Consider the following 25,580-nt stretch of genomic DNA (forward strand, 5'->3'; position numbering starts at 1 on the left):
GGTGACAAGTCCGTTCTAGCATGCATGCGTATCCTACGGTGCCTGCATTTGCTGCTCGCCGCATCACAGGCAGCACGGACACAAACGAGGGACGGGGGACGGAGACTGGTTGCTTTTTACCGTGCCTCGGTGCCTACCTGCCTGTTTGGTACCCGTACCTGCGTTAACAGTGGTTGTTGACCGCCTTTGAAGCGTGACAACTGCGACGGTGCAAATGGTAATTTCTCTCTCTCACTTTTTATTATCCTTCTTTTGTGTCTCAATATTCCTGCCTTTTTGGTACAACTGTGTACGCATCGCTACACTTCAGCCATTCGATTTAAAGGTAATACTACAGGAAAGTGTACACCAAAAACTGAAGACGCACAATAATGACAGCGAGATAAGTCATATCGTACTGCGACTGCCCATGAATACGTCTATTTTCCCTTTCTTTGCCCTTGCAGGTCCCTCCATCCGGATGAAGTGTACGTCCAGATATCCAGTGAATTTTGATTGGTTGTTCCACCGTTTCTGTGTTTTGATTGTCGTACCCCGAACGTCAAGCCTCTCACGACGGAGCCTCAACCTCTCAGCCGGTGACATCTTTTCCACCTCTCCATCTTGCTCTGTGTGACTTACTATCAATGTCACCCACCTTCCTTCCCACCCCTCCCTTCTGTGTTTGACCTTGTGGTTACCACCCTCGAAAAAGACAAAACGTCAAAAAGAAAAAAGCGGGACGAGATTCGGGTGGTTGTGCGTGCCGGCCATGTCTTCTCGCATGCATTTAATGTATATATGCATGGGATAATGCGAGTCACAAAGCGGGATGATGTTGTAGATGGTACTGATGGAATAGTTCATCTTAAAAAAAAAATAGAAGAAGCTTTTTATATGAGCTTGCGGCCCAGCAGCAGCAAAATGCAGTGAGCAAACGTCAACTTCTTGAGGTGACACCCTCCCAATCTTTGGATATCCTGTATCCATGGTAGACATGATTGTTTGTCGGACAAAAAAAAAAAAAANAAAAAAAAAGGTAAAAAAAGTGAAGGATCGAAACCAATTGCCCGTTTCCATTGGATCACTATTGCTGAGGGTTACCGGTCGGCCCCAAAGTTCGAAGCAACCAACAAGTGGCTACATATGAGAAGCAACAGATTGAGAATGGGACGTCATCGTCCCTGGTCTTTTCTCTCGATTTACGACCTTCATTCACTTGAATGGAAATGTCGAACTCGATAGTAGCCGAACAACTCGCCGAATGATTCGCTGCTATATCGTCATTTTCATTAATCCTTCTGGAAATGGCCACCGTACCACCGCTGTATAGTGCGCGGCGTCCATCTATCTCTACGTAGTGGTATAGTCCAGTCCGCAAATGCCTTCCTTCACAGAATGGATATTCTTGTCGCTCTTCTCGTCCATTCGTTCCTTTGTTTTTTCTTCTCCCATTGTGTTTCTCGGCTCCCACTTGGTGTTCCTTAGCAGTCTCACCTCAGCTGCTCCCACCCAAACTCCGTCGCAGGGCATCGTCGAGAACTCCAGTCCTAAGAATGGAAACATGGAAAATGGAATATTCTTTTCCAAGTTCCATTTCCCCCCCACCCGACGAGGACCGAGTGCACCACTACGGCGTAGCGGCGTAGCGGACCATTTCCCAAAAACCCAAAACTTCGGAGGGTCAACCCGATTCCGGTAGCGAAGCCCGTGAGCGGAACACGACGCAAGCTGTTACGTTTTCCGCTTCGTTTTCTTCTCAGGAATCCTTGAGAATGGAGGGTTGGTGGGGTGCCTGCTGCCTGCTGTTTTTGCTCTATGCGTGCCAAGTTCTTCCAGAAGGGCGAGAGAATGACTTGCGACGCTGAGGAGCCCTGCTCAGCTGTTTGCCTTCTGAGTTTTGGCGAGAACTGCTGCTGTGCACTAGCCATAAACTACCCATGCTAGAATCCACTGTAAACCTTCCTGGGGCAGGTTTTCGTATCCACGGCAGCAGAGTTGTAATTCATTTCCCGCGATATTGGAAGCGAATCCGACCTGGTTAGTGGTCTCCGTTCCCAAAAAGTGTTGCTGTGTGGAGATGATGGATATGCCGAAACCGTCAAGTATTGTAGTGCACGAATAGAGCCCATTGCGTATGTACGCGTATGTAACGGAAGCAAAGAATCATTGATCAACCCACAACTAAATCAATTCCGCCGGCCGCGGGAAAATGATGCGAAGGGCGGACCTGATACACGCTTCGGTTGAGAAACTTGTGACTGTCGTTGTGTCCTGGACCGATAATCGTCTCAGGTTCCTTCCGTCCCTTTGCTTCGCTCCAGCTGCTGTGTGTGCACCAAGCTTGGGAGATGACGGAACATTACGTAACCGATCAACGTATACGTGAAACGGAACAGAAACAACAATGACGAGAAAATATGTTGCTGTTGCATGGAGCAAAAAAATATCCCGAGATAAGCAAGTATTTTGGCTCTCAATGACCCAATCTTGCACAGCAACCCATGCACGTGATGGTCGTTCTACTATGTACTGTAAAAGTGCAGGTAAGGTTTGACCCAGCGTATGTAAGGTACGGCGTTCTGTATGATTGATGCTGGCGGGATGATCCCAGAAGAGATGGTCAGTACTTACCTGATTACGTATTGTAGAGTACCATCCGTTCGTCTGAATATCAACCAACCCCACGCGCCAATTGCCTTGTTGCACCTATCTCATGTTCTTCTTTGCAGTTATCAATTGCGCCTTTTCCCCATCCGATTGCCGATTGTACATCGAGTCAATGCTGGGATTCAGTTTATCCAGTGGTTTCTTAGCGGCCTCGATAGCATACCCAATTGGCCGGTGTGTTTCTCATTCTCTCACCACTTAGGTTTTGCCTCTTCGACCGTCATGTTACCAGCGAGTCCTCGAGAGCTGGATCACCGGAAAACGTGGATGGATTCGGCGACCCCCAAGGGTCAATTGATTTCGGAAGATATGAAGTGCCTGGACCCTTGAAACCTTCCAGAAGACCCATCGCCAGGGCCCGGGGAAAAGTCTACACGATGCCTATTGGTCCAAGAAGACAAGCGTTCCTGCGCTAGTGGAAACATTCGCGATAAAATCTGGGACACGCACGATGCAACAGCGCTGGACGGAAACCGTGGATGCTTTACCGTTAACCGAGTGTATTATGACGGTTAAAATTGCAACGACAACTGGGGTATCATCCAATTCCTCCATTATCATGTACCCAGCACTTATCATGAACCTGATATAACATTGATCGGTCGATGGCCGAGGCGAGAAGCCCGCAGAAATGGTCTACGGTCGCTGCCGTGAGGACAGTATCGGAATCCCTGCCCTTAGGTTCGAGTTTTGATTGCTCAATTGCTTGGACCGGTGGGTCTATAGTTCGTGCAGTTCGTGCAGAATGGAAGTTAGACTGTGCTATGCACGGTAACAGGTTGCGTGATATCTTCCCCGCCCATCATGCGATCAAACTGGAGATACCAGAGCGAATGGACAACTGGTTATTCTCTCACTTGCTTGCCAGGCCGGCAACTGCTGGCAAAGTCTGTTTCGTGGAGCATTGCTCCATGTTGACCGCTTCACAGACAGACCGCCGGGTCACCGTGAATTGGAAACCGTCGACCATCGAACTTGGCGGCCGGTCTACATGTGCGGACCGCAGCGAGGAACGGACCACATGTGGAGGCTGTTCGGGCCGTATCCCGGACCGCTCACTCCATCTTTGCCATGCTTCAGTCTTGAAGCGATACTGGGCGAACCTCGAAGACCGGGCGCTCATGAACAGCCATGGACTGGATATTTCAGCATTCACAGCGAGGCACGTGATTCAGATTGGTCTCCATGGAGTACCTTTGAATGATGAGCGGCTCACATGTTCTGCCTACACCTTCCATTCTCGCCCCGGTCACCCGACATTACAGACTGGCCCCGGGGTCTTCCACCTTCCAATCCGCGGCCCGTTGGTAACGGTCCGGGGCAGGCTTGTCCATGGACACCGGTTGCCGCGAGGGTCCGCCAAGTACACCGTAGGTTTATAGGGCTTGCTTATGCTTGCCTACCTATACCGGCAGTCGAGCAGCTGCAGCCTGTACTTAGGTAATCGCTGCCGTCCCACATGCAAATGAGTTGAACAGACTTTGAAATGAGGATGGCGGTGGACCTGGAATCCGTAATCGGCCATGGCGATGTAGATCCGAATAGCCTCTGGAGGGCAAAAGCCCGAGCCATCACAAGAATGCATTCGATTTTGCGATCGCGTGCTGTGCCTCCAAGCTGCAGTGGGCGTGGGCGAGACAGTTCGCCTCCTATGTGATTCAAGACGTCAATAATGTTTGAAGTGATTTAGGAGCCTCACTTTTCCAGGCTGGCGTGTGAATCTCAATGCCCAACTGGTGAGCCTACTAGCTCAGCTAGATCAGGCAGCTTGCACAATCCGTGTCAACGGTGGCAAACAAAGCTGATGATCCGATTCGATACGGTCATGGTTTTAGACAAGGTTGGTTATGTCTATGTGTCTTGGAACGGAGAATTGTTTGACATGTATTCTCGGCGTAGTGTGCCTACAATACCAGTGCAGGCGAGGTCGGTACAATAACTTGACTGCAAGTCTGCTGTCTGGTTGCGTGGCTAGCCTGCAAAAACTTCTTGTTACTCGTCGAGAGCAGTCATGAGAGATGAGACAAAGTGGCCTCGAATGTCATGCCTTCTCCGTCACTGTGGGCCAATAGCCGAGTTTCGCAACGCATTGAGAATGGTGAGAGAGTAGCATCGCTTTGAATGATGGAGGGTGCAAATGATGGGAACAGCCTATCCGGACGGTGAAAGACGGCAAACCAACCTTGTCTCAAGTTTGTGTGAAAATCCTGCCTCTGTTGTACCTACAGGTTAGTGCGTCGGTTCTTTGCAGTAGCGCATGTGCAGATGCAGACCGCCTGCAAGGTACAGAAACTGCGAGTGATAACAAACATCCCGTCACAACCTCGACTTTCCATCCAGACCACAATATAACTGAAGGCAGAATCGCATACACGCACCTTGGCTCGACTCTGCCAGCTTTACGACTAGGAGCAACTTTTAGTTGATAGGATGGTCTCCCCGAAGTAAAGCTCATGATGGAGCAGTCGTATGAGAAGAAATTTCGGTGACCGGTGTCTACGACGCAATGCACAAAGCACAGCGAGTCGGGCCAATGCGATCATACCGTTCCATGCATTGAAGGTAGTGAAGGCTGGGAGATTAATCCGGGGTAAAGTGATGGAGTCCGGCCGATGCTACCGAGTATGTCGAAGAAATCTGTTTCGGGTCCGAGCGAGACCGTGGACAGCGATCCCGCCCGTGAAAAGGAAGGCAAGCAAATGATTTCTAGAAAGCGGAATTCTGGCCGGGAGCACTTCCGCCAACTGCTTCACCTCTTGAATGACAGCCTCTGGGTGTGAGCGGGGACCAAAAAGCCAGCCGTCAGCGGCCAGGCTCCCAAGGCCCCCAGGCAAGCAGATTCCTATCTAGGTTAGCATTCATGTACTGTGCAGTAAGCGGTCAAGGCGGTGTGAAGATGGAACCTGGCTCAAGCGGGAGACTAGGTAGGTTGACGCTTGGGGCCTCGAGGGTACACTACACTGATGAAGCGATTGGACCCTTGAGTTGAGGTTTTTGTGTAGTTGTGGATGTGATGACGGCGTTGCTGTCTCTATCCACTGGTGCTTGCTCGAGTGTGGCATTTGAGATGTTTGGAAGACTCGGAAGGCTTGAAGGGCTTGTGAATAGAAGCCTCGTGGTTTGCCAGTTAGGCTGTGGGCAAACCTCGGGGAATGTTTGGCATGATTGCCATTTTAATTGTTACTGAGATTTGCAGTTTGAGGTCTTCGAGAATTGAGATGCTGCTCGGACAGATAGCCAGCAAGGTGCGCACGTGTTTGCAGTGCTTCGAGCGCCCAGTGTCTGAGTTGTTTCTCTCGCTAGATTTGCATGTTGATCGATTCCACTTGCAGAGCACGCGCGGGGTTGTCAGGGAAATGAGCCTCTCTCTCTCAGCTTCGTCCGCCTAGCACATTCGCCGGCGATGGAGGAAGTTGCGATTCACAAACCCTGCCGCCTGTAAAGATCCATGCAAGTCCGCAATGCAGTGTAGACGGGAGGTAGTGTACGAAAATCAGTACGAAGGCAGGAGCTGCCCGTCAAACCCGTGTTCGCATCAGAACTGAAATCTTGGGCAGCCTTGGTTGTGTAAGAACCAGTGTCGATACTGCTGAGTGGTCGACATGTGCAATCTCAAGTCCAGGCTCGGATTCCGATTTGACGGCGCCCGTCGAGTTTGCCACTGCGACTGCCCAGTAGAGTTGATGGCGTTGTTGTCCAATGTGATAGGGAAACTGCCCGACGCCATCACCACAAAAAAAAATCAAAAATCAAAGACACAAGATGCGGAGGGCCGGCTACGTACCGCGCGGGCGCTCACCTCTTTCTATCACAATCACTGGTCTCAATGGTGACGGCGCGTCTTGACTGGCAGCAGCAAATAACATTACACCATCGACCAAGTGATGATGCATCGGAGGGGCAAGTCTGGCAAGCTAGTCGTGACGGCCCCATCGTCCGTGCCACTGCTGTAAGCCTGTGCTGCCAATACTCTCGAGATTCCGTAGTCGACGGTCACTACTAGCTGAGCTGCCTGAGCCTCTAGTACTTCGTCGGTGCTGTGTGGCCATCTCTGTCTCCGTCATCGATCCAATGTTGGGTTACAGCGTACCTGCGTGAGGTCTCCGACCGTTTCATGTGTTTTCTATCTACAATCGCTGAAACCACTTGGGAACGGCGGCCGCTGGGACAGTCTTTGGCTGCCAATCGCACACCTGGCGTTGAGACGTGCATGAGGCGATTCTGAAAAGTTCGATTGAACCTCAACAGTGCAGTAACAAGGCCCTTAAACTTGCTTATTGAGTTTGCTATTTGAGCGAGTGATGACAGCGGGGATAGCTGATGCGTTGCCGGACGCCAGACCCTCAAATAACACAGACCGGGCAGATACGGGGACGGAACCGGTCGCAGCGGTGGGTCCGTTTTGCGGGATCCACACATCATAATTCAAGCACGCCGACCCGATTTGCTTTGAAGCGAAGGAAGTCAAATGAACGGGAGATCCGACGGCGGAGCAGCACCATTCTCTCTTTTGTGTACCTGTCACTTTGCCATATTTTTATTTTCATTTTTCTTTTTATTTTCAAAGTCGCTGCGTAGAGGTATCACTTTCATTCGAAAGATCTGTCAGAGGCAGCCATTTTAGCGCAGCTGCTCAATGACAATGCACCAAACAAAACACAGGCTTGGGTTTCAGCTACTGCGTATCAAAAAGTCGTAGAGTATAGGGCATGGTGCACTACATACACCATAGCTTCATTGGCCTAATCAACCCAATCAACCTCAATTATCCCAAATCACCCCACCTTGTCCACACCATCCGACACACGGCGATACCACCGCACCTCTCTGTCGTCGTTGCTACTTCCTTGCTGGCCCGCCTTTTGCCCGTGCTCATCATTTCGCTGAAGCAGTGGCGGCGACAGGTGGGAGTTGTCTCGCGGCCCTGGTGCTAGCAGCAGTATTTGCCTGGCTCCCCGGCTCTGGCCTTGGATCCGGATGGACCCATCAACCGAGCAACCCATTTCCCTTCTCGCCCATTTTTTACTCCAGAGCTCTGTTACCGACAATACGCTACAACTCATGTATAACTTCGGCCGAGACCATTCAGGCTCAAATCTCGGTAATCTACACAGTACAGGCAATCTTCCCAAGCCCTTGGGCCTTCTGGACAGAAGCGGTAGACGGCGACAACTTGTTCGTCGTAGGATGAGCAGGAGCCCGTTGCGTGAGCGTCGAGTGTGCTTCTCTTGGGCTTGACCGCAGAATCAAGAGTAGCCTTGACCTACAGCTCGCTCTGCAGCTCTCTGCTACCACACAGTAATTCCTAGCTGCTCCACCATAGCTTCACCTCTGCAGGCATCGTCAGGCTCATTGTCCAGACTGTGAAGCTGCTGGGGCCCCAGGGCTTGTCTCGACATCCCCATGTTACCGGAATACTCCCGTCTGCCGCTGGTCCGAACCCTATTTGATCTGCTTGGAGGTACTTTGCTAACCTATGATGCTCTGTAGAGGTGTCCGTGCCCAATCCCAGCTCAGTCTGGACCAATGCTCGGCCAGACAGCCAGACGCACAATCACCGTAATAAACACAGTGCGCCCGCTCACAGCTCGCTGAGGATCGGACGAACTTGGGTGGGTGCTCATCTGAAATTCCCCATTTCCAGTCGCTCGGACGAGGACGGGAACCCGGGCCTGTGGAACTGGAGCGACACAGTCGTCGTAAACATCGGGGCCATGATGCCAACCACGACGAGAAAAGAACGCACGCATTGGATGGGAGCCGAGCCTCTCAACGGGCTCTATGGCCTCCGTGACTTCTCGTTGCCCAAGCTTGGTCCTCACTCCGAGACAACCAGAGCGAGGACACAGCGAACCAGGCCCTCAGCACCCGGACTGGAGGTGAGATGACCGGCACAGGTGGTGTGGTAGTGGTCCGGAGTGTGCGAGCACTACTGCGAGCTGCTGGCTTTCACTGGGGCCATTCATGTCCTCGGCGGCACTAGAGAGCACTTGGGCCTGCAAGATCGCTGCTCACGGTCCACGGGGAAGCTTGCGTCGAGGTACCCGTGCTGCGGTTCGCTCTGTGGTACCTTCATTCAGGCTGCTGGGATGGTGCTGCTGCTGCTTGCTCGAGTCCAGAATTAGAATAGTACCAGAATTGGACTGGCGGCTGTGCCTTTCCTCCAGACAAGCCAGAGCCCACCCACACCCACCCATCTTCTCATGTTGCCGTCCACCGTCCACCCCCCCAAAACATGAGGACATGGGTCGGGTGGACACGGTGGGTTCCTGAACTTCCCAGTCTGTACAGTTCAAGGTACAACCTGTCACCTTCAAGCGAGGCCCAGTATGCATTTCGACTAGTGTATAGTATACGTACATAGCTCTGGTACGCACAGAACACATGTACACCTCTCAGCCAAAGAACGCATAGACCGTACCCGGACAGTACATCCCGGGTGGTATGCTGGGCCCTGGTTGTCCTGGGGCGCGGTGTCGACCATCCCGGCTTGCCCAGTCTCACCAGTCGAAGCCGGTTCCTGTCCAGCGCCGTTGCATCGTCTTTTGTCCGCTGATCTCGGTGGGACTTACTTATCCTCCCAGGGTCCCCGTCTCCACGCTTCCTCTTTCCACTCTTGAGATCGGCATATCTTGTTCTTGGACGTGTGGTGTATTTATTCCTTTACTTACCGGTCTCTGCCCTCTTTTTGGATCTCGAGGTTTTGGATAACACTCCTTCGTTTCCATTTGATATTTACATCACCACTTGGTCTCAGTCAACCACTTCACCATTGGCACCAGCTCGACGACAATTCAAGCTCTCGATCCGGTTTATGTACAGCGACTTATTAATCTAGACTTGCCAGCCTATCTTTTCCCCGGAGGCAACCAGTCAACACCATCATTAGCCCTTCACGGCACGAAGCAATAGTAACAACACGACGCGACATCTATATACATATATATACACACATATATACACCACTTAATATATAAACCCCCCAGACGTCAGAGGCATCTATCGATTGCCACAGTTACAAAAGCTACTACCTCTTTCCTGGTTGGTACCAACGTTCGACATGCATCGACTTGGGAGGAATAAGCAGCTAATGGCAGGACAGCACTATATAATACGATCAAGATGGAAGACATCATGGCTCAGCCCTTCATCTTCTATGAATCAGACGCCAGCCCCGAGAGGCAGCAACGGCAGCACATCTTCAACCCTTTTCCCTACCAGATGAACATGCTTCCCGTTGTGCCGCCGGTGCCGTCGACGCCCATCTACTCCAGACGCAACTCGGGCTGCCTCCAGTCACCCATGCAGCACAAGCCGTTCCTCAACCTCGACAGCATTACCAGCATGCCTGTCCCTCAGGTGCTCACGCCAATGGCCTCTCCTCAGCCCATTTCCCACGCCAGACCCGCCATCAAGCTGCAAACCGAGATGGGCGACTACTGCGGCATGCCGCCAAGCCCTCCGCTGACGCGTTCCAATAGCGCTGCCAGCAGCCCGCGCAGCTGTGACTTGCTCCAGACTCCGTGCAACCCCATGGTGTCGGGAATGGACGGCCTCGAGGTCAAGCCTGCTGGTCACGAAATGAAGCCTTATTCTCCTCCTCTTACACCTGGTATGTATTTTTCTCTTTTGCGTTTCTGTTTGAGTGTGCAGTGCAGCATCCTTGGCAAGAGAGGGAAGCGAGCTGGGAAGTTGCAAGCAAGCCGAGCTTCGGTGGGTCGGAGTGGAAGCGGTGACGGGATGGATTTGTTGGCTGGCTGCAACTACTGTTTCAAGATGCAAGCGGGGATGTGGAGGCTGCTGCAGCAAGGAAATCGCGGGCGGACGCCCGACTCTGATTGCCCGCGCACTGCTGGTCCGAGCATTTCTGGGCACTGAGCTGACCAGGAACCCCAATTTTTAGTGTACCTTCCCGACCAGGCCCGCATCCAGGTGCCCATGCTCCCCTCCAATGACCTGAGCCTCAACACGCCAACCCCCACCGCCAGCGGCCTTCTTACTCCCACTCCCACCTACACCACGCTGCTCTCGCCTGCCGCGTCGCCGCTCGTGCAGCCGGCCTCCATCTTCCCGGTCCCCGTCGACGGCGTCTGCGATCCGCGCGAGCTTACCGTGGGCACTGTCAATTCCACCCTTGCTCCCGAGTACTTCCCCACCATTTACTCCCCCGACGAGGAGGACCGCGACTACTTCTCCCAAGGCATTGCCCCGCAGAGACTCGCCACCCCCTTCGACTACTCGTTCAACCCCCAGCTCACTGCTGGCCTTCCTGTCTTTGACATCCTCTCCGTCCTGACTGACATTGACTCGGAGGACGAGTCTCCCTTCACCAGCGGCTCTTGCTCCCTGGTCGAGAGCTCCCCCAGCGTTAGCAGCCGCTCGCGCTCCAGCTCCGGCGCTGCTTCGCTCGACCAGTCCAGCCTTTTCTGCGACGAACTCGAGGACATGCACGACGTTGAGTCGGTTGAGGACGACTGCTGCTCCGATAGCGAGGCCCGCCCCAGCAAGAGGGCAAGGCACGCACGCAAGTCCACCATGGACGTCGCTGCCGACAACCAGACCGCCAGCACCGAGAAGCAGGCCCCGGCCAGCGAACACACCCAGCAGGCAGCCAGCGCCGAGGCTGAGAGCAACAACACCGAGTCCAACGCGACCACCGAATCCTCGGTCGAGGCTGGCGAGCAGGCGTCGACGCCGCTCCCGGTGCCTACCAACCGCCGCGGCCGCAAGCAGTCCTTGACCGAAGACCCTTCCAAGACCTTCAAGTGCGACATTTGCAACCGTCGTTTCCGCCGCCAGGAGCACCTCAAGCGTCACCACCGGTCTTTGCACACTCAGGACAAGCCTTTCGAGTGCGGCGAGTGCGGCAAGAAGTTTTCTCGTTCCGACAATCTGTCTCAGCATGCCCGTACCCATGGCTCTGGCTCGCTTGTCATGGACTTGATCAACGACCCCGAACTGATGGGCATGCACCACCCCGGTTTCATCCATCATCCGATGATGGGTCCAGCCCTCACCAGCGAGGACTGCCACACTTTTGGCAAGGTCCTCTTCCAGGTTGCTTCCGAGGTTCCAGGCAGCGGCAGCGAGTCATCCGACGACAGCGATGTCAACAAGAAGAAGCGGAGGAGAGGCGAGTGAATAACCTTCACTGCGCTAATCTAAAACCGCTTGTTCACTTCTTCGCACACTCTTCCCCATTAACGACGGTCTTCGCAGTGGAACGGAGCCGGCGTTATTGATGTTAGACATGAACCATTACGAGATTCATTGGCCGAAATACCCCCACCATCGGCGCTTTCAAGGGTCAAAAGAATTTGAAAGAGAGAGAGAGAGAGAGAGAGAGAGAGAAAGAATACCCCCTCGATGTTTGTTACGAACGATGGATGCGCAATATCGGACGCCCATTCACCATGCCTTTAGAAAAGGTTGGAATATAAAAGGGCGTTATAGGTATTGCAAGATTCCCCCGGGTTTTGAGTTTTGATCGATTGGAGGAGGACAGCAGTCTCTGTCTTAGGCGCACACAGCTAGTTGCTTTGGAGTTTACACATACTCCTTATTAGTTTTGTTACACTTTGATGTTTCCGGACATTTTAATCGTTCGGTGGACGAAGCAGCTGGCTCAGCCGTCCACCGCGCATGCTTCCTTCATACTTTTTTTCTTCTTCTTCTCAACAAAAGGCTGTTGTTTCCTCCTCCACATCATACTCATGGTATCCTCGGTTTGCAGGATAGGACTGTATCGTCGTTAGCTTAGCATCACACTCAGGCCAGTTGGTCATGAGAAAAGAATAAAGGCATCTAGAAATGCACATTTAAATAAGTCTTGCTTCTTTTGCATCCTCTGGTGAATTCTCAAATACTGGTCAATTTCTCTTGCGGCTACAAATTTCGAGGATCTCTCGTCCAGCTCGTAGATGCGCTCAGCGTGACGAGACAGCCAAGTCACCTACCCTCAATTAGTGGTATACCTACGAAATTCTCTAAATGCACCAAATAAGTGATTTGATCAAGTACCGCTCTATCGCAGCGCGGCCTGAGTGGGGTCCCCACTGGAGTTGCAGTGCGTGAAGTTTTGATAGTTGACCAGACGATAAACACCATCTCGACGAATATTTCTACGTTGACAATTGATTCATTCAAGCATAAGGAGGCTTTACTAGTCACCCATCTCGGCGGCTCGTGCTGGACCCACGTTACCATCAAAAGTCACACATCCCAGAGTCCTGGGCTGTCGTCACCTCAGTAGCAGGACGACTGCCCGAATTCACCAGTAGCTGCGTTCAATACTCGACGGAAAGAGCACAAGAACAGGGAAACACATGCACAGTCAGGTCTAGCATCAAATCAGCGCACGATGGCTACCCCCGCGGCTCCTCCTCCAGCTCAAGGAGGACGGCTGAACGTCATCGCCCTCATCTCCGGCGGCAAAGACAGCTTCTTCTCCCTCCTCCACTGCCTCGCTCACGGCCATCGAGTGGTAGCTCTAGCAAATCTACACCCACCAGAAACAAATGAACATGAAGGATCACAGCAAGAAGAAGAAGAAGAAGAAGAAGAAGGAGAAGAAGATTTAAACAGTTTCATGTATCAAACCGTCGGCCACCAAGTGATCCCCTTGTACGCCGAGGCCACGGGTATTCCGCTGTACCGCCAGCCCATTCTCGGGGGGGCCACGCAGGGGAAGGATTATTCGCATTTTTCGACGGCGGTTGCTGTCCAAGGTGAAGGGGACAACAATGCGAAAGCGAAACAAGTGAAAGACGACGACGACGAAACAGAATCCATGATCCCCCTCCTCCTCGCCATCAAGCGCGCCCACCCCGAAGCCAACGCCATCTGCGCCGGCGCCATCCTCAGCACCTACCAGCGCACGCGCGTCGAGTCGGTAGCCGTCCGCTTGGGCCTGACGCCTTTGGCCTTTCTGTGGAAGTTCCCTATCCTGCCCGTCCCACAACATTTGGCTGGTGGAGACGTTGCAACCACGGACGCGCAACTCCTAGACGATATGGCCGCCGCGGGCATGGAAGCGCGCATCATCAAGGTAGCCAGTGGCGGACTGGACGACTCCTTCCTCTGGACCAACGTCGCGGATCGATTGGGAAAGGAGAGGATCGCGAGGAGTATGCGGCGGTTCGGGACAGCGTCGGAGAAGGGCGCAGTGATTGGGGAGGGAGGGGAGTTCGAGACGTTGGTGTTGGATGGGCCGCGACAGCTGTTTCGGAAGAGGATCATGGTGGAGGAGAAGGATAGGAGGGTTGTTCGGGAGGGAGGAGGGTGTGCTTGGTTGAGTTTTAGAAGTGCAAAGTTGGAGGATAAAGAAGTCACCTTGGCGGCTTCTGATGAGGAGAAGAGTGATACTGGAAAAATCAGGATCCCAGATTTGTTGGATGCTAGGTTTGTGGGCGTGTTGGAGGGTTTGAATACAAGTGCTTCCGCTGGCGAGGAGGAAGCTCGAAAGCTTCTGGCTCTGCTCAGCTTGGAACCTCAACATAGCTTGTCGAAGCAAAAAGGTACATTTCAGCTTGGACTGCCCCAAAGTCTCAACGACAGCAAACTACAACAATGGTGCTTCTTCGGCAATGCTTCTTCCTCCGCTGGTAGCAGCAACACGGTCGAGACAGAAACATCATTGCTCGTTTCTCAAATTCGCCAACGACTCCAGCAATCCAACCTCACTCCATCCGCCATTCTCACCTCCACGATTCTCCTTCGTCACATGGCCGACTTCCCTGCCGTCAACTCCGTCTACGGTGCCCTCTTTGATTCACCCAACCCTCCTTCACGAGTCTGTGTTGCTTGCGGTGACTCCCTGTCCGCCTTGACTAACAACAATGGCAGCATCAGCATCGCCATCTACCTCACCGTGCACACCGGCTTCACCAACAAATCCACAACCGACCAGCGCCGACAAGGTCTTCACGTGCAATCCCGCTCATACTGGGCTCCCGCCAACATTGGACCATATAGCCAAGCCATCTCACTTCCGTTGGCCAGTCTATCATCTTTTTCAAAGCCCCCAAACTCCACTGGCGGCAATCATGACGACGGCAACGGTGGTCCACGACTAGTTACCATCGCGGGTCAAATCCCCCTTGTACCCGCCACCATGGCCCTGCCTCCTGCGGAATCAGAGCAACAGCGACAGGCACTAAACACCCAACTCGCCCTCTCACTCCAACACCTCTGGCGCATCGGCCTCGAAGTTGGCGTGCAATGGTGGACTAGCGCCGTGGCTTATTTCCCCGCGGCCACCACCACCACCGACTCCTCCTCCTTTTCGATGCCCATGAGCGAAAAGGCCAGACTGGCTTACAAGACCTGGCAATCGGCCCATCAGTGGTCTTCTTCCAAGGTCGCATCAGACGAGGAGGACTCTGACGCTAACTCAGACTCTGACGACGATGACGGTCCCGACCTCTGGGACAGAAAATTCAATCCCCGGTATATGTCCTTTGCTGTCACCTCCACAGAAGACTCCTCCTCCTCGGAACCAAAACTACCGGATTGGAGTGTCCTCTCCAAGAATAACAACATCAAGGACAACAAAAATAAGAGGAGGAGGGCAACCCCACCCTTCTTCTTTGCTGCACAAGTCGCCGAGCTCCCTCGCTCCGCGGGCGTCGAGTGGCACGCGCATCTGGGCATCGCCAAGGCTGGGTCAAAGAGTGTGACGGTTTTGGAGAGCTTTCAGGCAAATATAAACAGCGATGACGATACTGGTGAAGAGAGAGTGGTGGAGGTCCATCAGACTGTTGTCCGTTCTCCTGCTTCCACGTCTGAGCAAGACGACGACGATGACGATATGGACGATATGGACAATGATGATGATGACAAGGGAGTCAAAAATGAAGCATCAGGCCGACGACCCGCTCTCCTGCAGACTATTTTGGTGGAAAGATACATGGGTGGGAGTTCACCCCCCTTATCATCTCTGTCTTCGTCTTCGTCTTCGTCTTCGTTTACCGCAGTCGATGAGCTTGCGTGGTTGTCTACACGTCGGCTGATCAACCAGGGACACGGAGAGCCCGACAACGAAAGGGGTGGCCCATCTGTCATGGTGCGTTATGTGGATGCCAGCCTTTCTGCCGCCGCCGCCCTTGGTGGTGGTGGTGTGTCCGTAGCCGTGGTGCCGTGCGCGTCGCTCTGGGATGCTGATGGAGAAAGACTGGCTTCTGTTACGATTTACCAGAGTGTATTTGAATAAATCAGTGGTATGAAAGGAGGGTACGACTTCTGGAGTCTGTGAAAGTGGTAAAGTTTAACTGTATTTGCCTTGTGGACTTGAACCAGGAAGAGGACATGGAAATAACACATTATGGTGTCTATGTTGATACTTACATCTTATCAAACGAACTCCTACTCTGATCCAATTCACTCATTACAACCCTTCATCCTTTTCTCCACCAGTCCCATCCCAATACATTATTCAAAGTCTTTCCAAACCAGCAACTCTGACGTGTGAGGAAAGAGGTTAGTTAAAGGAGCAGAGATGCTTGTCCTTCGACTGAGTAGCGATAACACCAGCGCCACAGCGTAAGAATGTAAATGAAATGAAGGCAGTTTCATAATCTACATGTTCGCATCGCATCGCATCACATCGTATCCATACAGGAGTATTCAGCCAACCACCACAACTTTACCACGGCAGTCATCCGTCCACGCCTCCCTCTCATGTGTCATGGATTTCTAAGCCAGCCATACATCTCCCCATCTCTTTGACTAACCCAAATCACCATCGCATCGCTTTCCACACCAAGAAACCTCCTTCACGTCCGAGACAATTCACACCTCAAACCTCCTCATCACTCTCCTCCCCCAACAACTCTCCCTCGTCCTCATCCACGATAGTATAATCGCCTCTCCCCCTTGCAAAGCTATCCCTGGTCCTGAACGTCCTCGACGCGCCGCCACCGTCCAGCCGACTCCAGCCACCTCTCCCGCCGCCACCGCCTCCGATACCCCATCTCTCCGCCGTGCTCTTGGCTGTCCTCCACAGGGCCCCCAAAACAAGCGGCATAGCGCCCGCCAGCGCCACCACCGCGCTGAGAGCGATGACGGGGTACTTGACCCAGGGCCTATCGGCATCGAAGAACTCCATGGTGGACGCCCCTTGCTCGCCGAGACGGATTTGGCCAAACTTTCCATCCCAGTGGCGGTAGACCCACCAGCCGATGGCGGAGGCGGCGGCCACGGGGAGGACGACGGCGAAGAAGATGGCAATACCCGAGACGCGGTGTTTGCGCTCAAAGTCGTCCTCGTGGCCCGGGCACGGGTGGACGGCCGCCTGCTTCTCGAAGTCCTGGCCGCCTTGGCAGGTGGTGAGCGGGATACGGCGGTAGCCGGTGGGCTCGTAGTACTCGATCTCGTCGGGATGTTCTTTGCACCAGAGCTTGTGGTCTTTGGGCTTGAGGCCGCTGACGAGGGAGCATTGGCCGTGGTTGTCGAGTTCATAGTTAAAGTCGCTGTAGAATTGTCCGCGTTAGCAATCTGAAGGGTTCAGGAAGGGGAATAAGCAAGGGCGAGAATACTAACCATTCAAAGTCCGACCTGGTGCAGGTGCAGTTTTGCTTGCTGTACAGCGGATCCAACCTGAAATCGTTGAAACACTTCAAGCCAGGCTTTTTGCGCAGATACTGAGAAACATGTCCAAACAAACATCCATCAGGTTGGAGGGGGTGTTTCGGGGAAAAGATCTGGTAGTCGGACTTGCTGAGGTTCTCTGGATCGTACTTGCACACATGGTCGGTAAACTTGGTGAAGTCAATCTTGGTGGTGAACAGACCGTCGCTGTTCTCACCCCAAATCAAGAAATTTTGCGAGTTGCCAGAGCGCGTTGTAGTAAGATCCCAGATATCAACCTTCTCCTTCGAGAAGGTGTGCTTCTTCCAAGTAGCACCCTGGTCAAGAGAGTACTCGAGCGTGTCCGTCTTCTGTCCCCTGATAGGAACGAGGACGATGATAGAGCCCTGATCACCCAAGGCCCAGTTCCATCTGCCCTTCTTGACCCGCTTCCAGGTGATACCGGCATCTGTAGTCATGAAAGTGTCGGCATCCTTGATCGATCCGAGGGAGTCGCCCACGTTACCCCATCCAAACATGACGCCCACGGCACCCTCAGATGAGTACGTCTTACCACGATCCCTGCGCTGGGTGTAACCCTGAATATGAAGTGCACATTTCTCAGTACCGCTGGACGAGCACGGGAACTTGCCAAATTCGTCCTTTTTAGGAGTAGGAAGGTACGCCCATTGGGCGCCGTCGTTATGCGTAATCTTGGTCTGAAGTTTCTTGGGCGCGCTGCTCTTCGCGTCTGGATTGGCGACCACGTTGACGAGAGCAACACCTTCCAAACCAACCATCTTCTCAAAATCGACGTAGAAGTACTGGTCGCAGTTGACGTTCTTCACGCTGACAACGTACGATGTACCGTTGGAGTTGCTCTTCAGAATTGTACCAAGACTCTTATCACCCTCCATCCTGGTTGCCACAAAGAGATTGACGGCATGGGTTGAGCTGTCCAAGACAGTATATGCGTGCTGGTGAGGGACTTCAAACCCAAAGGGGAATTTCGCTTCGGAGTAGAGACTGCCGTCAAGAGAAGCGTACGCCCGCAGCGTCTTCTTTTCCGTATCTTCCGTCGCAACAACGATGAACTCTGCCATGGTGGCGAATTCTTTGGCCTCCTTCAGGCGTACTCTCTCATCCTGGTTGAACCAGTCGTTGGATGAGACAAGCTGCAGGGCGCTGTCGTTGTCACCTTCCTTCTCGTGCTTGAGGCAGAGAATCTGCTCCAAAGCACGGTTCGCGTACTTGCGCCCGTAAGCCTCCGCTCCCGTAAATTCACACCGGTAGACATCGCGGGCAAGGGTTTCCCAACGTTCTCCGTCTTTGGTGCCGTATGCGACCCGATAGCAGTCGTTCTTGCTTTCGCACTTCTTCCCTAGCCAGATGAGCCAGTTCGGCTTGTCAGGATGGAAGATAAGCGGGAAGATGCCGTTGGCGGCAGCCTCAAAATCGGCGGGTTGCGGCACCTCGAAAGTGCGGAAGCGTTTACCACGATCAGGCGTGTAGATCAGCTTCTTGCCTTCAGTAAGGAAGAAGACCCAATCCTTGACGGTAGGATGGGGAACAATGCTGATAACTTCATCGTCCTTGAAGAAATCTACCTTGTCCCATTTCTTGCCGTGATCTGTGGTCCTCCAGATAGGACCAACCTTTGGCCCTGAATCATCAACTGTGCGGTTCATCCCTCTCATGATGATGGTCTCGCTGGAATCGCTACTAGACTCGCCTCTTTCAAGGTAGTGCTTCTCCCAATGGGTCCAGTGGCCAAATTTGCCGTTAGTGTCGACCTGCTGGAGCTCACCCGTAGCCTCATCTGGTGGGGCACCGATGCCATCACCACACGACCGCTCGACATCCTTATACTTATCCTTTGTCTCCTTGGTATCCTTACAGGTGTTGCCGGGAATCTTGCGGTACCCCGAGGTGCCTAGGAATTTATCATTTCTATCACCATCCTTGCAAGCGCCCTCTGGGATGGGAATGGGTCCTCTAGACACACAAATGCCCTTGTCGTTTCGCTCAAAGTTGTAATCGCACTCGTAATCCTGGTCTGTGCAATCACAGTCTTTGGTCTCCACCTCCGCAAGCTTGAACTCTTTCTTGAGGAAGCACTTGGCATCCTTCTTGCGGCGGGGATAGGTCTGAGTGTGTCCCATGATGCAAGTAGGCTCTCCGTCCTTGTCAACTCGGGCATGCCACTCTTCCATATCGCTTTCTTTGCAGGTAGCTTCGTGGAGGCCCTCAAAGTCGATATGGATTACGTGCCAGGCACCCTTAGCCTTACCAATAAGCACGAACTGAAGGCCAGTCGAATCAGGGGTGGTTGTGAGGATCCAAGGCTGTATCTTCAGATCGTTGGGCAGCTTCTCATCAACCCAGTTCTCTCCATGGTTAAGTGAGTAGCTGATTTCTGAGATGTCTTCCTCCTTCGAATCGCGAACAGCCACAAAAATAGATCCTTGATCTCCGAATTCGTACTTGTGTGGCCCCTTCAGTGCCTTCTTCCAAGTCTTGCCGGCATCATCAGAGACATAGAGATTGGCATCCTCCCAGTAGTCCCCGAGGTAATCACCAGTGTTGCCATTGGCCATGACCAGACCGGGTGCCGGGCTTGAAAAGACACGACCGACGTTGTTAAGTTCGGTGACCGAGTGAAGATGAATTCTCTTGCCGTCCGCGGTAACCTTGTCGAAAGTTCGACCATCATCGAAGGTGATCTCTGACACGAGTTTCTTCTTGGTGCTGGGCTTCTCGTCCACCTCCTTGCCGTTATCCACTTTATTGACCAGGAAGATGCCCTGAATGCCGGCAATATTCTCGAAATCGACGTGGCCAAACATGTTGAGGTTGGTATACTCGAGGTTCTCGCTGAAGTACGTGCCATCGTAGTTACTGGTAAACATGATACCCATCGGTGCCGATTTTGAGCCTGTCATAACGTTCAGCTGGATGCTGTAGTTTGTGCTTTCCAGGACAGTATAGGCTTCTTGAACAATCTTGTGATCGTGATCATCATGCGCGTTGGGGAACATGGCCCGCTGCCACTTCTTGGTATCGGTGGAGATAAAGAGCGCCATCTCGTCGGTGTTGGCGGATGTCGTAGCTACCATGAAGTACCTCTTCACAGCGGCCACATTGACGACACCACGTACGGGCTTATCACCGGCTAGGTTTGGCTCGAACTCTTGGATATTCCCCTCCTTATCAGCCTTGAAAAAGTCGTCCGAGATGACCAGGCGCCGATCCTCTGAGAAGATCGAATCGACGCCCATGATGATGCAAAGGATGCGATCCTTGTCGAGGTCCGAGTCGCCAGTCGTAAATACGGGAGAAGACTTTGCCCACCAGCAGCCAAGGGTATCAGGACGGAGAGGTTTGGCAGGGGTTTCGAAGTCATCGATTGTGTAAAGAGACACTTCCTCGCAGAGGAAGCCGAGGCAGTGTAGACCGTTGAAGATAATGCGGTCGGGATCCGTAGCATGGAAGTGCAGGATATCGAACCGCTCTGTGTCCCATGCAGCATCGACTTCGAACGTCTTCCACGTCTTGCCTTGGTCCGTAGTGCGGTAGTGTTTTCTTCCATCAGTGATTGCGAACGCCCGCTTCGAATCGAAGTCGTGCATATATAGCCGAGCGACCTTGCCGTCTGGGATGTCCTTGACCACGGACCATGTTGCGCCTGCGTCATCGGAGCGCCAGAGGTTGGACTTGTGAGGGTCATGAAACAGAATAGTATCGGACCCTTCGAAGTAGTTGAGATTGCTGGGCTGAGTATCCAGCTTGGTTGTCTTAAAGGTTGGGTGGTCCTTGGCTAGGAGGGGTGCTGCCCAAAGGGCAGACGCCAGCAAGGCCGCCGCCTGCAGAGCTCCCCTGACCCTCATGATTCGGGGCTTCTAGGTCCGGCAAACATGAAGCGGGAACTCGATGACTGGGTTCGGGGAAGCGTCGCCAGGTGTTCTATTTTGCGATGCGGTTCGACAAATTAAGCGGACGGTTGGGTGGGTAGCTGGCGATGCTGTCGTCGAGATATCTGTTGCGCGCGGAAAGTCAACATCCAAGCTAGCTACTTAAGGTGGGTCAGAGAGGGGCATCGCCGTGACGCTGTCAGGCAGTCGGGGGCTGTGTCACCTACGGATAGCAAAACGGCGATCGGTACGCAGCAGTGGGATGAAAAGTTAGGTATACGAAGCTCTACTGGTAGTGGTTGATTGCGAAAACCTGGTACTGCATATGACAAGAAGACGGATGGGACGAGAATGTGGTCCTGACTAGTGTGAAGCAACTTGTCTGTGCTGTCCTGTTGCCTGTCTCGCCTGTGCCGCAAGCTGAGACGCCTGCTTGTCAGTTTGGGGAGCGGCTCGCCACAAGTTCGGATAGCAGTCGGGGGAGGGTCGGGCCCCATCACGCCTGGTTCGCGCCACTTCCCTTTGGCCTCCGCGTCAGCCTTTCATCCGCTGTTGGTTCCATGTTGCAGATCGCGCAGCGGAGCGCTTCTCCAGCCTGGAATTCCACTGCGATCAAAACCTTCAGTACACAACGGAAGCAAGAAGTGGAAGGGAAGCTCCAACGGCCCGCACGGGCAGCGCTTCCAGGCCCAACGAGCATTGAGACGAATCCCATCTTTTGGGCGCTCCGACCTAGGTGGACACCCTACTCCAGGCATCCGGAATACCACCACCACCACCACCATACCTCCTCTGCTTGTATCACTCAGCCAAAAACACGAGAATCGAATCCAGTAAACAGCCAGCCACCAAATATGTACAACTCCATCACAGTTTTCACCCTTTGTCTTCCCTACCATTCGATCCGTTCCTCCATAGTTCTCGCACGGTTACACAATCACAATGGTAAAGCATAGATTATACAACAAAGACTTTATCGAGAACCAACTCTGGAAAGGGGAGGGTGAAAAAAAAAAAAAAAAAAAAAAAAAAAAAAAAAAAGAGGAGGGAAATCGCGATCAAAATCAGAACTTCATTGCTTTGCCTCCCTCAAGTACACTACATCGTACGCTGCATGGAGCTGAGCCGGGTGAGCCGTCAAAAGCTTCTGGTCTTCTAACTACGTACCCAAGTCTCATGTCTCCATCCATCCAAAATGCCCAACCAGCAAGTAGCAAATATACACATCTAAGATTATGAAGAACTGTCACCCAAATTCGGCGAGACTCTCTATAGCCCTACCCTCTTTCTAGATTGTCAAGGCTGGCCGGGCCCAAAAACGAATAAAAACCTCCCCAAAGTGATGATATAAAAGGACCCCGGTCACTCTGCTGCCTAGGCTGGCGCAGAACGACGAGGTAAAGAAATCCAGCATATACATATATATGTAAACCACCCAAACCCATTTCACGTCTCATCACATCTTCATACTGACCACATTTAATCGCCACGGGGCTTAAGGACAACGGTAGCAGTGCCACCCTCACTGAGGCCAACCTATCCAACCTGTTAGTAATTTGCGGTATCGTAAGGGGCCAAAATTTTGCAAAACATACCGTGCAGCCATTGCTGCCAGAGTATTTGCCGTTCTTGAGCCAGCACTCTCCAGAAATATCACCCTGGATCTCCATGTCGAAGTTGAGGATGGCGTCGGTAGTGGGGGCGTTGGGGAAGATGGAGATATAAGTAATGCCATCGTCACTCTTGCCAACACCAACGTTGACAGGCGCCCAGTTACCGGCGCAGTCGGGGCAGGACTTGGAATTCCAGGTGCAAGCATCGTCGACAGGAATGCCCATGTTGTTGACATAGTACTGAGCGGTGGTGGACTGGCCCTTCCACTTGTAGTAGGAAGAAGACACAGGGTTGGTGAGAGGGTACTGGCCGCCGGGGTTGGTCTCGAGAGGAATGACCATGGCCTCGTTGCCGGGATAGTCGGTACGGCAGATGGCAGCGCTCTTGGGGAGCATGTTCTTGACATAAACACCGCCGGCACCCTGCTCGCAAAGGGTGGGGTGGCTCGCACGCGTGAGCTCAAGGAAGCCGTCGCTGTTGCAGTAGAGACCACCGATAGACTGACCAGTGGCACCTTGGGAGTCCTCAGGCCACTGAGTCTTCTGGTAGCCCGGAGGGCAGGCATACGAGCACAGCATGCCCGGCTGGCATGGGCCGCTGATTGGCTGCTCGTAGTTGTTGATGGCCACGCCCTTCATGAGCTTGCCAACCTTGGCAAGAGTGGTCCATCCAGACAAGTTGAGCCAGTCAACGCCGAGGGCGCCGTAATCGCTGGGAAAATGATCGCATCTGATCTTACCGCTGGGGAACTCGCTGTCAAGTCCACCGCCAGAGAGGTTCTCAGAAGCCGCCGACGAGGTGGCAGCGGGGGGCTCGCTGGAGGTCGAGCTGGGAATGGGGCTCGAGGAGGTGGTCGGGGTGCTCGAAGTGGTGGACGATGAGGTAGACGTGGACGTAGACGTGGACGTGGACATAGAGCTAGTCAGCTCGAGAAACAGGGCACCGCCAGGGATGCTAGCCTTCGAGGTCGAGACAACGGGCGGGGGGGCGACGAACGAAGGCTTGGATGAGCCAAGGACGACATAATCACCCTCCTTGATGCCCTTCTCCGCCTCATTGGCATCGACCTTCTTGCCGTCTAGGACATACTCGACGACAGTGGGGCCCTGAACGACCTCGGTGACCACGACAGTACCATCGGCGCGCTTGTCAATACCGGCGTGAGCGTGCTTCTTGGCGTGGTGGTGACCGTGGTGGTTGTGAGGCTGGGCGACGACACCGGAAACGGCGGCCGCGAGGGCGAGTCCAATAACTCCCTTCATTTTCGCTGTTTTTGAAGCGGAATGATGTTGTCGAGGACAGGGTTTCTGGTGTTTGTGTAACGGCTTTTATTTACAGGAAAGTGAATGCTTGCTAATCATCGACCGTCCCTGTCAGTCTTTGTTTTCCAACTTGGATACTGCCCGGGCTGGCGCTGAACCCTTCGTGGATCTCTTTGAGGCGAAACAAAGAAAAATAAAGGCTGATCTCGATAAAAGATCACCATTGTCTGAGATCATCCACAAGGCACACCTGGTCCCTTCCGCGCCGTAGAGTGGATTGAGGTTAAACATTTTGCTGAGCTACTCACCTGCTGGTCTGGATGGGCGTCTGTACTAGACAACAGCCTGATCCGAATTTCTAAAAGAGTGACACCGCTGTGGTTCCAAAAGAATGTGGTAGAGAATCGAAGACTCTCTGTTGGATGGAAATCCTGATCGCAAAAAAAAAAGCGAAAGGGCGCCGATGATGTGGAGGTGGAAACAACCAAGTTGAAGGAACCGTCCAAGGGAGTGAAAGAAACGGAGCAAGAGAAAGTGGAGGAGGCGAGCTCAAGTAGTGTATGTACACTGCTAGCGACTGTTGTGACCCCCTTGGACTGCAGACCTAGAACCCTGCACTGCACTACACTTACTAACGAGCGTGGTACACACAGTACGAAGGCGTGCGAAGCGAGCGGTGGGCAGGAAGGTGGGCTGCACTGCAGTGGAACGGGGCAAGACTCTTTCTGGCAAAGGGCTCCAAAGGGCCCCATATCCGCCGGGCGGAAAAGCAACGTGACTCGAGCGAAATGAAGAGACCGTGACAAGGCACCCCTAGACGCTTCCTGCCAGAGACATGCAGTGTCTGGGGAACCACAACCAGGGCCCTCGCCGATTCGCCGTCTGGGTGGTCTAGCTGGCTTCCGTCGTCTGCCAGCTCGGCCACCTGCCCTGGACCCGACGCGCCCGCCATTATCCCGCCGGACCGCAGGATAACCACTGGAGATCCCTTCTTCCTTGTCGATTTGCGCTTCTAGGGAACCAGGAGATATATTGATGCCACGGGAGGAAAGTGGCAGCTACCTAGCACAACAATGTCCCATTGTCTTTGTGTGTGTGTGTGTGTGTGTGTGTGTGTGTGTGTGTCAACCAGAGCGGCTGCGGTAACACTGCAAGGCACAGGAACCAGGAACCTCTCAGGAACGCACGTGCAGGCATTGGATTTTGCCGAGAGAGAATTCAGGAACCACTCGCTGTGATTGGCGAAAGCTGTTGAGTGCCAGGGTCTTTGCGCAGCATCAACAGGGGAGGAGATGAGCAGAGGCCACCCTCTCATGGACGACAGGGGGATGGAGGAAACTGGAGATTGGCCAAGATTGGCCAGAGGCTTCTATTTTTCCACTACGATGAGAAGAGGACGCCATCCATCAGCAACTTTCCACCGCTTCGATGTTTGTTTCATTCATTGCGCTGTGCCACTGCCCCTGCGGCCGCGCAAGCACGATGATGACGTGGACATATGTACCCCGGCTATATATGTAGTGAATTCCTCTAACGCCACCCTTCGATGCAAGAGAAGGAAGGGCACACGGCAAAGTCT

At 53.2% G+C, this 25,580-nt stretch overlaps 7 protein-coding genes across 7 annotated transcripts; 3 read left to right on the plus strand and 4 right to left on the minus strand.

Moving 5' to 3' along the window:
• Positions 1–1,477: 1,477 nt before the first annotated feature.
• NEUTE1DRAFT_142820 (uncharacterized protein) lies at positions 1,478–1,910 on the minus strand (the record flags this gene model as incomplete). The annotated part of the gene is made up of 2 exons (XM_009858310.1): positions 1,478–1,529; positions 1,588–1,910. 2 exons carry the CDS (start codon positions 1,908–1,910, stop codon positions 1,478–1,480), a joined length of 375 nt encoding a protein of 124 aa, XP_009856612.1.
• Positions 1,911–3,413: 1,503 nt separating this feature from the next.
• On the plus strand, positions 3,414–4,031 carry NEUTE1DRAFT_52571 (uncharacterized protein; the record flags this gene model as incomplete). The annotated part of the gene is made up of 1 exon (XM_009857910.1): positions 3,414–4,031. One exon carries the CDS (start codon positions 3,414–3,416, stop codon positions 4,029–4,031), a length of 618 nt encoding a protein of 205 aa, XP_009856212.1.
• A 2,136-nt stretch (positions 4,032–6,167) lies between these two features.
• NEUTE1DRAFT_105935 (uncharacterized protein) lies at positions 6,168–7,528 on the minus strand (the record flags this gene model as incomplete). Its single annotated transcript, XM_009858311.1, has 4 exons — positions 6,168–6,362; positions 6,920–7,173; positions 7,375–7,409; positions 7,443–7,528. The coding sequence occupies 4 exons, from the start codon at positions 7,526–7,528 to the stop codon at positions 6,168–6,170; spliced, it is 570 nt and encodes a 189-aa protein (XP_009856613.1).
• Positions 7,529–9,300: 1,772 nt separating this feature from the next.
• NEUTE1DRAFT_91862 (uncharacterized protein) lies at positions 9,301–12,469 on the plus strand (the record flags this gene model as incomplete). The annotated part of the gene is made up of 3 exons (XM_009858312.1): positions 9,301–9,690; positions 9,752–10,261; positions 10,553–12,469. The coding sequence occupies 2 exons, from the start codon at positions 9,772–9,774 to the stop codon at positions 11,788–11,790; spliced, it is 1,728 nt and encodes a 575-aa protein (XP_009856614.1).
• Positions 12,470–13,009: 540 nt separating this feature from the next.
• NEUTE1DRAFT_73167 (uncharacterized protein) lies at positions 13,010–15,985 on the plus strand (the record flags this gene model as incomplete). The annotated part of the gene is made up of 1 exon (XM_009858313.1): positions 13,010–15,985. The coding sequence occupies one exon, from the start codon at positions 13,010–13,012 to the stop codon at positions 15,857–15,859; it is 2,850 nt and encodes a 949-aa protein (XP_009856615.1).
• A 171-nt stretch (positions 15,986–16,156) lies between these two features.
• Positions 16,157–21,101, minus strand: NEUTE1DRAFT_73170 (uncharacterized protein; the record flags this gene model as incomplete). Its single annotated transcript, XM_009858315.1, has 2 exons — positions 16,157–17,117; positions 17,188–21,101. The coding sequence occupies 2 exons, from the start codon at positions 21,099–21,101 to the stop codon at positions 16,445–16,447; spliced, it is 4,587 nt and encodes a 1,528-aa protein (XP_009856617.1).
• A 1,076-nt stretch (positions 21,102–22,177) lies between these two features.
• NEUTE1DRAFT_119026 (uncharacterized protein) lies at positions 22,178–24,493 on the minus strand (the record flags this gene model as incomplete). Its single annotated transcript, XM_009858316.1, has 3 exons — positions 22,178–22,661; positions 22,721–24,092; positions 24,310–24,493. 2 exons carry the CDS (start codon positions 23,999–24,001, stop codon positions 22,605–22,607), a joined length of 1,338 nt encoding a protein of 445 aa, XP_009856618.1.
• Positions 24,494–25,580: the final 1,087 nt, after the last annotated feature.

Source organism: Neurospora tetrasperma (assembly GCF_000213175.1).
Source record: "Neurospora tetrasperma FGSC 2508 unplaced genomic scaffold NEUTE1scaffold_81, whole genome shotgun sequence".
Classification (NCBI taxonomy): domain Eukaryota; kingdom Fungi; phylum Ascomycota; class Sordariomycetes; order Sordariales; family Sordariaceae; genus Neurospora; species Neurospora tetrasperma.